Here is an 11799-nt window from a genome sequence, read left to right as displayed (position 1 = left end):
TCACCAAAACCGCTGGCAAGACGGGCCACCCTCCCCTCTGTCATTAGTCGAGACATACTGGCCATTGACTAGCATAATTGCCCCAGCGGAGTCTCTATGAAGTGAATGATAGTGATTTCAGGGTCCTCAGAGACCATGTAGCCCAATCCGAAGAAACACCTTGATTCATTCCATACCAGCGAGGAGCTGACGGATCTAAGAAGGCTAAAAGACCATGCTGTAGTCAAGTAGGATCGACGGGGAATGTGGCTTGTGCGTCAACAGAACTCCACACGGTCTTTCCTGCGGGGCGCACGCAAGTCGACGCTTTCTATCAAATCAGTTGCCCAGCGACACAGTAAGATGCATCCTATTGGCTGATCGGATTTCTTTAGTACCGTAGTTCACTGAACACAATCCTCGAACCTTCGCCTTATCAACCACATCCACCACAGATATCATGAGTAGGACAACAGACGCTGAGGAGCTGGCCAAGCGTCTGCAACTAGCAGAATAACGAGCTGAGAAAGAACGAGAACGCGCCGTGGCGGCAGAAAGAGAGCGACAACAAGAAAGAGAACGCGCTGACAGAGAACGAGAACGCGCCGACACTGCAGAACAGCAAACCCAGCATACGTCACTCGATGAATACATCGCTGCCTGCCATTCCCTCGTTTTCGCCAACTTTACAGTCGAGACGGACCGCAGACTGACTTCCAGGGGCTCCATCACAAATCCGCGTAACAAGTTGTGTCCCACCATTCTACGGCCATGGTCCGACTTCCTGCACCAACAGAGCATCGTCTTCGGCACCCTTTACGATACTTTCCCTGCCGATAGACGCTGTTTCGAGACCCCGTCGTTTCTTTCCGGGCTAGGAAGTAGGATCGCGAAGCGCAAGATCACTGACGAGAAGGCCCTCGAGTACTTTCTGCACAATAGCGTCGAGGACCCCGTTAGAGCAATTTTGGACGAGCTCAGAAAGGTAGAAGCAGTCAAGACTGTGTTCGATCTAGGCAATGGAATCGTCTTCGAGAACCACCCGCATGCGCTCAGCGACGTAGCTCCGGAGGTCGTGGAACGCAACCTCCCATCGACGCCCCCCTCCACACCGCACGATCATAAAGTCGACCTCCAACAGCTACGGGCCGATCAAATCTGCGTCTATCGAACCGAAGACGTCGACGGCGACTCAAGCACCCGATCGATGCTTTACGTTTCCGAATATAAACCACCGCATAAACTTACTACACCACATCTCCGCCTCGGTCTGCGCTCGATAAATATACATCAGGAAATAATTAATCGTAAAACGATCCCAACATCGGTCGACCTAAACGCGCGATTCCAGTATTACGCAGAGAGACTCACTATAACCGCAATCACACAGACCTATTACTACATAATCAAAAGCGGACTCAAGCACGGCCTATTAACAACGGGTGAGGCAATCGTGTTCCTAAAAATCGACTAGCGCGAGCCCGGGACGTTATTATACTATCTAGCAGAGCCCTCTGCAGAGGTAGAAGCCCACCCCAAGCACGCCCACCTCTATACGGCAGTTACTCAATACTTAGCCTTCAGTCTAATAGCCCTTAGCATGCCAAGCGAGAGACGGCTGCATAGCCAGGAGGAGCGGCATCGAGCCATCAACAAGTTAAAGATGTGGGGGGAGGACTTCGAGACGACGCTGCGATCAATCCCTGACGAAGAAAGGCATCCACCAGACAGCTCGCCAGGCTACGAACCAAAGGCGTACAAGAACGTCGACAGATCTCCCTATTTGCTCCGAGGGAAGAGGCGAGGACTTATGAGGGACGGGCGTACGACGGAGCAAATGAGAAGGGACCCGAACGAATCTTCCGATGAGGAGCCGAGGCGCGACGTGCCAGACACACCCACTCCTACGGAACGGCGAGCACGCGGAAAGGACTCTCAAAGCCAGGCGGGTCAAGGCAGTCAGGCGAAGCGACGCAGTAAGCGAGTCCTGGCGCGTCGGCCGCGAGGCGATGAAGACGGAGGAGAGAGCCACTTCAAACACACGCCATACTGCACCCAAAAGTGCTTGTTAGGCCTTGTCGGAGGCGGTGTGACCGACTCCGCGTGCCCGAACAAGTTGCTCCACTGCAGGAAGCCTGCCAATGACCGCGGCCACTGCCTTGGTCGACAACGTGCAAATGCTCAGCATCCAATCGACCGGACTGAATTTCTAAGGCTTCTCCAAGAACAGCTCGAGCGGTCCTTGGATTATGGTATCGTGTCCTTACGACAGAGCGGTGCTCGTGGAGTCTTGTTCAAAGTGAGCTTGCTTGCGTATGGCTACACCTTTGTCAGCAAGGGTACAGTAGAGGCATTTATTGAGGACCTTTAGCGCGAGGCAGCGTTTTACAAGCGTCTACGAGTTATTCAGGGCGTATACGTACCGGTATTCCTCGGATCTATCGACCTTCGAACGATCAACAGAACTTATTTCTATGACCACCGAGTTTATATAGTGCACATGTCATTTCTGTCGTGGGGAGGACAGGATCTCTACGAGATGAAGCGCACGGACTGTGGAGTTGAAGACCTAGAAGCCATGAAAACGCGGTCATTGAACGAAATCCGTGCTCTGGGTGTTGAGCACCATGACGCGAAGAGGGAAAATATGCTATTCAGTAAGGAGGTCAAGGGCATCATGCTGATCGACTTCGAAAGGGCGCAGTCTGTGAAGCCAGGTCGCCCCCCACTCGCGCAACTTGTGCCGAACAAGCGCAGACGGACGAGGAAGGCTCTAAAGGGCAGCGACTCAGTAGTGAAGTCAACGAATAGATATTAAGACGATGGGGTACTTCTCGGGGGACGGTAAGATAGTGGAGGATTCTGGGCATGTTGGATAATGTACAATTCACTTATTCGTCCAATCTGAGGGATTGAAAGTTAGCAATATTTGCAATCTCGCATGAACCGTCCATAGCACGCAGTGAGTTGGTTTGGTGCAGTGTTGACCAGCCCGAGCTGTGCCTTTATGGAGCATCTGTACGGTATTGCCATGTTCGTTTTCGGCTAGTCGTTGGTGCCTGTCGAGGGAACAATCCCTCAAGGCTACTGAGATTCGTTGGCTAAAAGAATAGAAAGCGTAAATGCGACACCTCCATTCCCTATACTATGGGCAGTTTATCACAGTCTTACAGGTGAAGGTGCGCTTAAGGTGAACCCTCTCCCCTCCCTCTATCTACAATCTTGCGAATTGCCAATGAGCTTGTTAACGAGATGTAGTTCATCTTACGTATGTGTAGGATTGGGATGCAATTCGACCTCAAGGCAGGGGCCCGGGCAGAGCCACTTACAAACCATACTTATATGAATCGCGGCCTGCCCACCCTACGGTTGGAACCTGCTTTTTACACCTTGCGCAAAAGTTTATATAGTTCAAATGACCTCTCCTCGAACCACGATTCGAACCAGCTACCCTGTGATAGGAACACCAACAGTATGACTTGGTTTTTACGTACCGCAACTTATTATCCTTAGCGACTTAAGGTCTCAGAGGTCCGGAAAGTTTCGTTTCCTGGCTAGCTATCCTGTTGTAGATATAAATTAGCTCCTTACCTGATGCGCTAGATGCATGGAGTTCGATGCCTATGCAGGATCGTTACCACAACAAATCACACAGCTACCCATCCTAGGCTTTCGTGGCTCCCACATCCACCAGTGGGCACGCAAGGGGGTGAGGGTTTGAAAGTTCGGCGTTATGTCCTCTTCTTACCCATCTGGTAGTACTAAATCGGACCTGCAGGCTGCAGATAGTTACGAAGTATATATGGGAATGAATATCATTTATAGATGACCTAAGGATGATAGTGTTAAACATAATTCTATAAGAGGTTGCTTACTACGGTATGTACGTAAGAGGATACCCCGGACGCCTAGGTCTCTGCGATGCTACCTTCTTTCTCTTTGTATAAGCTGGGACATACTGTATAGTGCTCAGCAATGGGTTCTCCTATAACGGTGACCAAACGGGTTGAGCGCGTGCTTCCCTGTTGCCTCTTCTCGGTCACTTGTCTCGCCAGGCTTCTACGCTATACGAGGGAGTACATTTACGGCGCCGGCGCCCCATCCCTCGACTTGCTCGCAGTGTCTCGACTGGATAACCTGACGGCGGCAGATCTGCTAGCACATCTCGCGCATTTCCTCGCACTAGGCATTGGACCACCGAACGAGCGAAAGATCTCCCATATTATAGTTCCAAAAGCGGAGTGTAAGCCTTGGCTGCCGTCTAAGGATGCTCCGTGAAAGAGGATGAGTGAGTGAATCCAAGCAAGGCTAGAGCTCGCGTCGTCGGACGGAATAGTATAGCAGCAGACGCATAGACTCATAGAGTTAGCCGCGTGGCTGTCAAGTTTTCCATTGAGTGCTGTAAGGCGACGGTACATACGAGTGTGGGGCACTAGCTAATCAGGCATTATTCCGGATTATTTCCAACATATCCGCGAATTTGGCAGACTTGGAAAAAAAGCTGGAGACCAATGTACTGTCGCCTTGCAGCACTCGATAGGATGATGAAGAGCAGCCGCTACTATATTTCCAGTAGACGGTGTACTGCGCAGCAAATGTAAGTAGTGCCCCGCCCTTAAAAGGTGTTTGGGCAACCCTGTAGTCTTCGAACCCCGTAAAGTACTTTGTTCTGCCTGTCCATAGTAGTAACCCAGAAACTGTTCACTCTAGCTTTTCGTCGACCTTGGTAGACGATGGTGGACTGAGCAGCACATGTACATGGATGAAACAAGGTTTGGTATTGGCGGTCGAGCCTCTTGGCATGATAGCAAAGCCGTTAGGTACTATGGTGGAGTGAAGCTCATGGCGACGCTGCAAAGTTGGCAAGCGGTGTAAAAGATCCCTGGCGTTCACCGCTCTAATCAGCAGGCGGTGAGCAAGCCCAAAGAGAAGTACTGGGTGATGAAGCGGATACTATTTGAGCAGGCGGTGAGACAAGCTGTGAATTGTCTTTTCGCAAGCGCAAGATCCCGTAGGCGGTCAGACGGCGTTGCTGTCGAAAACAAACATGGGCATTCCAGTTACGGCAGGCGGTGCGTCTTAGTATCCTTGTCGATTCTTTCGTATCTTAACGCTATCGCAAGCTTATTTGATGGCACACTCATTTGGTCTCAACACTGGCTGGAAAATGTAGACGACTATTCTTCTTGGAGAGGTTCAGCTCAATCGTGAACTACTTTGGATAAGGTGCACGCCATCTACTGCCTATAATGACGTTCACGAATCACAGCGGGCAGACATCACAAGAGTTTTAGAACACCTTGAAGAATGATGAAGAGGCAAAACCCAGATTCAATTCAATGCTTTAGCTTCTTACTGTAATGAACTCGGAATGTTTGCATACTTCGACCCTGGAATCGGCGAGAAAACTCGCGGTATATAGCCTTCCACGAAAGGTTTTTTTCCTCTTTCAAGTGGCGCAAAAGTCGATCTTCGGCTTCTGAGAAGCGCGGTTTACGCCTCCCCGGTGACCGTGAAAGGCCCGCTTCAGGCAACGAAGGACTCGAAGGCTGGAGAACCTCTAGTGGGTTTCGGCATCGATGGCAAATACTCGCCTTCTCAAATTGAATCGAAATAGTCTCTTTGCCAACCTCGAAAACGCGCTTAAGGACAAGGCCGGTCAACGGTGCGTCGGGTACGGAAAATTCTTCGAAGGTTGCGAGAATATTCTCATGCGATGCGTTCTCTGACTGCGGAGGGCGTGAAGTCAAGTAGTGCTGCTCAGCTCCACGTGGGGCGTGATGACGAGAGAGATGAGGACGATTTACAAGGGAGTCGCAATACCACAGATGTACGCATGCTGGCTGTGGTCCAACAACGGATGGGAAGAGATGGGCTAGACGAAGAGAACATTACATAGACTGCAGAGGCTCCAAGCCAGAACAGCTAGGGCAATATGCGGAGCATACAGAGCAACGTCATTTCCAGCACTAAATATAGAGATACATCTCGTGCCAATCGAACAACAGATATAGAAACACAAAATCGACACCATCAGCTGAGTAGGCATAGCCAAAGTCACCGCACGCAAAGGAAAGAAAATAAGCCCGAGATAAACAGTAAGAAATCGACTAAACGATAGACAAAACGCAATTAGCGAACAACATAAGCACATACCGCCCTTCGTCACGCCCGTGGTAACAAGGACCGCGCATCCACATCGCCAAAAGCACGAAGCAGGCTGAAAAAGAACATAAACAATGTCTGGAATAGAACACCAACGCAGTACACATTTATACTGACGGCAGGGCATCGACGGTCAGATCGGGGCGGCAGCAGTCTGCACAACCACACAGAAAACTAGGAAATCTCACATGGGGACGACACGACATCGACAGTCTACGCGGGAGAGCTGCAGGGCATCGTTCTGCCTCGAGATGGCGCAGGAGACAAGGAAAAGGGAAACCACCGAAGCAAAGTCTTCATACACACCGACAACCAGGCCGCCATTAGATCGTCAGCCGAACCAAAGGGAGTCCGGCGCATACCTTCTCAAGACCATCGCAGAAAAGACACAAGCCTCCGAGAGCAGGGACTCAAAGTCGAGCTCCGGTGGGTGCCAGCCACGTCGGCATCCAGGGCAACGAAGCAGCAGACATCGCGTCCAAGAAGGCGACGGGATGGAGCCAGACAGACAGACAGGTTCCAGGGCAGACAAGCCGAGAGCCCTGTTCAACTCAGGTCGACAGTCAAGACATGGTCGCATAAACAGTCCCACACGCGTGGCAAACCAATTGGGAAACCGAGACGCGAGGGAGAACATCGTTCCGTCTCACGCCCAAGCCGACGAAGAAGGTCCTCGGACTCTACGAAGGCCTTAGTAAACGCCAAAGCGCACTCTTGGTCCAGATGCGCACGGAAAAGATCGGGCTCCAGGAATTCCTATTCAACCGAAGAGTACCGGGTAGTACCAACGCTAATTACCCCTGCTAGGAAGGACGATAAACGGTATCGCATATTCTACTATAATGCCGCAGGTTTCGATAACTCCGGCGCCGGGAATTCGGAACCCTCCCAGGACGACACAATCTCCGGGTTATACTAAACAAGCGCAAAGCAGCCGCCAAGTGTTACGGCCAGCTAGTCGTAGTGAGTATGTTAACAGAAGTTAAGACTGCGATGCTAAATAAACAGTGTCGTAGTCATAGATGGCTTCCCTGAAGCTATGTCTGTAAGTCTCAAGGTACGTAAGGCTTCGGTGATCAAGCATAATCTTGTCAGGAGGTTCTCAGTGAAGATAGCTGAAAATAATCGGGAGATCTGATACCAAGTTGATTGCCGAAGAAGCTATGGAAGTCTGTCCTTGGCCCGGGCTCGATGAAGGTCAGGCTTGTTGTGAGGCGCCAATAGAAATGGCACAAATTTACCGTTAGTGCTAAGGAGACGACGCATGCTCAACGCTACTCTGGGATCGTGAAACCTGATTTATTGCCTGCAAAGAGGTAACTTGGCCTCGAGCGCCTCTATGACTCGTACTCAGGTCTGCGCCGTGACCAGAAAGGGGCTGAGTCAGTGTACCAAGCATATTAGCAAGGAAAAGCCCTTGATCAAGAGCAATCTCAAAAACGCAAACGCTATTCTGTGAAAGAAACCATTCGAGTCCACAGCGGAGTTTAAGTTGGTCATCATACAGCCAAAGCCTTAGTGGCAGGAACACGGTCTAGTCAGAGCCGCCCATGAGTAAGATGGTGGAAACCAAAAGTCCCACATGAGCACTTTGGTGGTGGTCCACGGTAGCGGCATTTGCGGACAGCGTGATGCAAAGTTAGGGCGTTTTTACTGACGCCGCCTTACCACTCGATGTTTGCGGGTCATTGTAGCGAAAGGTGAAATTCAAATAACTGCAACCACCTCTTTGTCACATCTCAGCCTTCCACGCGACATCTCTGGATCCGAACTTCTATTCACAAAGCTTCGAGACACATATTGCGGATGACCTGAGCTCCCTGCATTTTTGCAACTTCACGGCCCAAATCGAGAGTAACCTAGTGTTGGTGGTTTTCGCCCTACGAATATTTCCTGGTGTCGATCAGGAGGAAGGTTCTGACATGTCGAACTGGAGTGCAACATAGCGGAGGAGGCCCTGGGCGATCATCGGTGTCCGATAAGGGCGAGGAGCATAATGTGGTAATAAAACTGTCTCGTATTGTTGTTAAAGCATTGCACTTCTTTATCACCACCTTTTGCGTCTGTATACATGGGGGTAGTCCACGATAAGGTGAGGGAGTAAAACATTTTCAGCTTGTCAACGTTCTGGCAAAACCTTCCAAGTTGTTGCCTTTACTAGCTGTTACCTAATAGATGAACGGCGCCCATTAGCGCCTCTTCCCGTTGAAAAAAGCTCCGTGACTTCGACTCGAGTCAGATATGTAAATGGAAACCCCACCCCACTATCATGAAATTGTCATACTACGCAGAAGTCTGCGAAAACTCTCTTTGCCCCTGACGTCTTCGCTTCTTTGTTCAGACTCTCATTAAGACAGGTGGGAAAAATAAGAGAACAACTTGTCGCGCGGCAGTTAGACCTCCAGATGCGAAGTGTCAAACACAATGCAATCGCGCACCATACCGATGCAGGCAAGCGTTGTGGATTTGCCCTGATGAACAGAAGCGCTAGGGGCCGGTAGCCTTGCAGAAACACACCTGGTAATGTCTTTCGCTAACGCTTGGGGACCAGGGGTTTCTTCGGGGTCAATACGTATCTAAGCCATCCATGGAGATTAAGATAAAGCATGGGGGAGGCCTATTACTGGTGTCTCTCGCATCACGCCCCCATCTTCACCTCTCCAAGGTATCCGGATACAAACTTGGCCTCCACAACTATCCGGATTACTACGGGGCTCGAATCAAGTGGACAGCATCTTTGGACATCGAACATCATGAGATACCCACTACCCGAAGTTGTCAAGTCATGGCCGCCACCAAATCAAGTTGATCCCGAATCGAAAGGGCCGTCCTTGCTCATCATCGAGAGTATCTCGCTCAGCATTGCTCTCATCTGCATACTGCTCAGGCTGTATGTGAGGACCTTCATGATGCGGAAGAGTTGGTGGGATGATTGGCTTAAGGTTGGCGCTGCTGTACGTGATTCCTTCGATCCCACACTTCAAGGCTAACAAACAAATTCAGATTTTCTCAATTCTCGTGACCGTGTGCGTCATTGTAGATACGGACCTTGTACATGCAATCTCCTATAATGTTCTTAGCACTAATGGCTGAGACTCTTCAAAACAGCCACTCAGAGATACGGATGGAACATCCATGTATGGGACACAACATTCGTGCAGCGCATGCAAGGCCGTCAAGTAAGAATGGAGACCCAAAGACGGCGCCCTGAGACATCATTCTGACAACCCTTATCCAGATCTCTCTCTTGGGACAGACACTCTTTGTGTTTGCGTCTGGCCTATCAAAGCTCTCCGTTCTTACGAGCTATTTAAGAATAGCTCCTCTCGGGTCCACCTTCCAGCGAGGCACCCAGGTTATCACCGGTGCTGTGATTGCCATGATGATTATATTTCTCATAGTGACTTGGACGCAATGCATGTAAGTGAGACACCCTGGGATGTAAATCTCGTGATCCGAGCTAATGTGACGAAACCAAAGTCCCATATGGCATAATTGGGATCCGATAGGTCAGGACATGAACTGCATGGCAGAATGGCCACCGTTGGCTGGACAGACCGTGACAAGCGTGATCACCGACATCCTCGTATATCTCCTTCCAATGCCCACACTCTTTCGACTCAGGCTTCAAATCCTCCAAAGAATCGTCTTAATGATCCTCTTCAGTCTTGGTATCGTGGTCGTTGCGGCGGGCATCATGAGAGCGTGGTGGACCTACTACGTCGTGGAGATGACATACGATATTACATGGGACGGTTTCGACCTCTGGATGTGGACAGCACTAGAAGCCAATTTCGCCATTATTTGCGGCTGCGTTCCGGTTCTGCGCCGTCTACTGCCAGCGTTGACGGAGAACGTGGAATTGCATGCTGTCGACAACAGTCCGCCGCCGACTATTGGTTCCGCCGAGAATTGGCGGAGAAAACACCGCGACACGGAGAGTGATACGAATAGGCACGAATTGCATCAGACCAATGCACAATATTGTGCGGTGGTGGATTTGCCCACAACGCGGCCAACGGTCCATGGTCCTCGCTGGTCTTCAACAACGGATTCGTGGATAAAGCAACAAGAACCTCACACAAGAAGGCTATGTTTCCTATGATGGCGAATTAAACAATGTTAATCATGTACCATTAGAATGACAATACGTACATACATACTGTCAGACTGTGTTAGATTGACGCCTGTGTCCGGATAAAAAGCAGCTGAAACCTGGTAATCCGCATAACTGTAATTTGCAAGAACTGCTGGATTGACGACTGTGTCTGGATAAAGGGATGCTAGAAATGCATTGAATAATATGCAAGAACGGGTGATGACGGGTAAATACAAGACAGAACCTTGCTTCGACCGGGATGGGAAGAATCCTTCAATGAAGAACAGCAATCACTCTTTGATCAATGAACCCGAGGTGTATTGCATCTAACAGACATCGATTATTCAACACAGGTAGCTTGCATGGCATTGCATGCAGCCTCGGCCCGCTGATTGAGCTCCTGCGACGGCGGAGACTTCTTAATCATATGCGGGTAAACCCCAAGACGACGAGAGCATGCATGATGCCGCTGGGAGGAGGCGTTGTTGAAACTCTTGATGGCTGTCTTGGGTGTCGATATCGGGCTGGAAGGGCAGCACTGTCAACGGATGATGTTGATGGCTCTGCATAGGATGTATGGTACCGCTCAACACTCGCATGGCGGAAGAAATCTAAGAGAGCCACTTGAGATGGGCGACTTGTTGGGTAATCTTGGGATCGAGAACTGCATAGGTAAGAGTAGCTCGGTCAAGCCTCGGTGTGCTGGGACTGCACTGCCACACAACGTGTGACAGGCATCTCTATTGGCCGAAACTTGCTTATTGAAGCGACAGGGTATGTTGTCGGTTCGTTGTAGGTATCTTTGCTCTATTTTATAGGTAGCTTCCGTGGCCCGTAGCGCTCAGGTACTAATGATCGTCATGGCCGTGGGGATCTCGGCCTCATCGGAGGCATCGGAGGCGTCGATGAGTGTTTATTCGGGATACATTACAATAAGATGAGCCGAAATATTGTGGGAGTCGGCCACTAAGTGTGTCGGCCAAACTATGAGAATGTAAGTGACCCAATTTCCAGCGACCATTCGTGGCGCATATTCACCTTTCACCGTTCACCCTGGCGAGTGCTGGCTTCCGACGCGTTTCTCAAGCTCTGCAAAAGCCTCATGGTCAGGGTAGGAAAAGCTAAAATAAATGAACAAGGTCAGTTGAACGACATACCACTTTTGACGTTCTGACTCAGCTAGGCCCAGACTGGCTGTTTCCAAGCAATCTAATCGGGACAAGGATGATGTCGGCTAGCCGAGGCCACGTGAGCTTTATTTGTACGACGCTTGTTCTCCAGTGGGCCAGCCTATTCCTTGGTCATGCTTTCGCAACATCGACGGCGGACCCGCCAGAAACAGGTCAATTTAACCCCATTTGGGGGGGGGGGGGGCTTGTGTACTTATGGCCGTGACGCCACCCCTTCAAACTTAATCAAGCGACGAAAAGTGTACGATGCTAGGAGGGTCTTTTTGCCCAATTCCACACCCGCCCCCTTTCTACTTCAGAATTTCGGTCGACCCAGCAATTTGGCTCCGTCTCCGCGCCAACAATCCTCGTCGGACTATTCCAGGC

The 11799-nt window shown here is 50.4% G+C and overlaps 3 protein-coding genes across 3 annotated transcripts; all 3 read left to right on the top strand.

Moving 5' to 3' along the window:
- Window positions 1–439: 439 nt before the first annotated feature.
- BDZ83DRAFT_724514 (uncharacterized protein) lies at window positions 440–2790 on the top strand (the record flags this gene model as incomplete). Its single annotated transcript, XM_060512666.1, is given in 7 exon segments — window positions 440–476; window positions 501–1432; window positions 1454–1562; window positions 1572–2323; window positions 2351–2380; window positions 2390–2594; window positions 2651–2790. Coding segments are annotated over 7 exon segments (2205 nt in total).
- Window positions 2791–3819: 1029 nt separating this feature from the next.
- Window positions 3820–4383, top strand: BDZ83DRAFT_642621 (uncharacterized protein). The gene has a single exon (XM_060509627.1). It carries the CDS (start codon window positions 3955–3957, stop codon window positions 4255–4257), a length of 303 nt encoding a protein of 100 aa, XP_060358139.1. The 5' UTR covers window positions 3820–3954; the 3' UTR covers window positions 4258–4383.
- Window positions 4384–8897: 4514 nt separating this feature from the next.
- On the top strand, window positions 8898–10208 carry BDZ83DRAFT_724513 (uncharacterized protein; the record flags this gene model as incomplete). Its single annotated transcript, XM_060512665.1, has 6 exons — window positions 8898–9098; window positions 9148–9195; window positions 9261–9323; window positions 9383–9564; window positions 9625–9987; window positions 10115–10208. 6 exons carry the CDS (start codon window positions 8898–8900, stop codon window positions 10206–10208), a joined length of 951 nt encoding a protein of 316 aa, XP_060358138.1.
- Between the last annotated feature and the right edge of the window lie 1591 nt (window positions 10209–11799).

The sequence above is a fragment of the Colletotrichum acutatum genome (assembly GCF_030867785.1).
Source record: "Colletotrichum acutatum strain CBS 112980 chromosome Unknown BDZ83scaffold_204, whole genome shotgun sequence".
In the NCBI taxonomy this organism is placed as follows: domain Eukaryota; kingdom Fungi; phylum Ascomycota; class Sordariomycetes; order Glomerellales; family Glomerellaceae; genus Colletotrichum; species Colletotrichum acutatum.
This window is presented reverse-complemented; position numbering and strand designations above follow the sequence as displayed.

What these genes read in the sequence shown, in the direction of transcription:
- BDZ83DRAFT_642621 (XM_060509627.1), top strand. Translation starts at nt 3,955, where the DNA reads ATGGGTTCTCCTATAACGGTGACCAAACGGGTTGAGCGCGTGCTTCCC.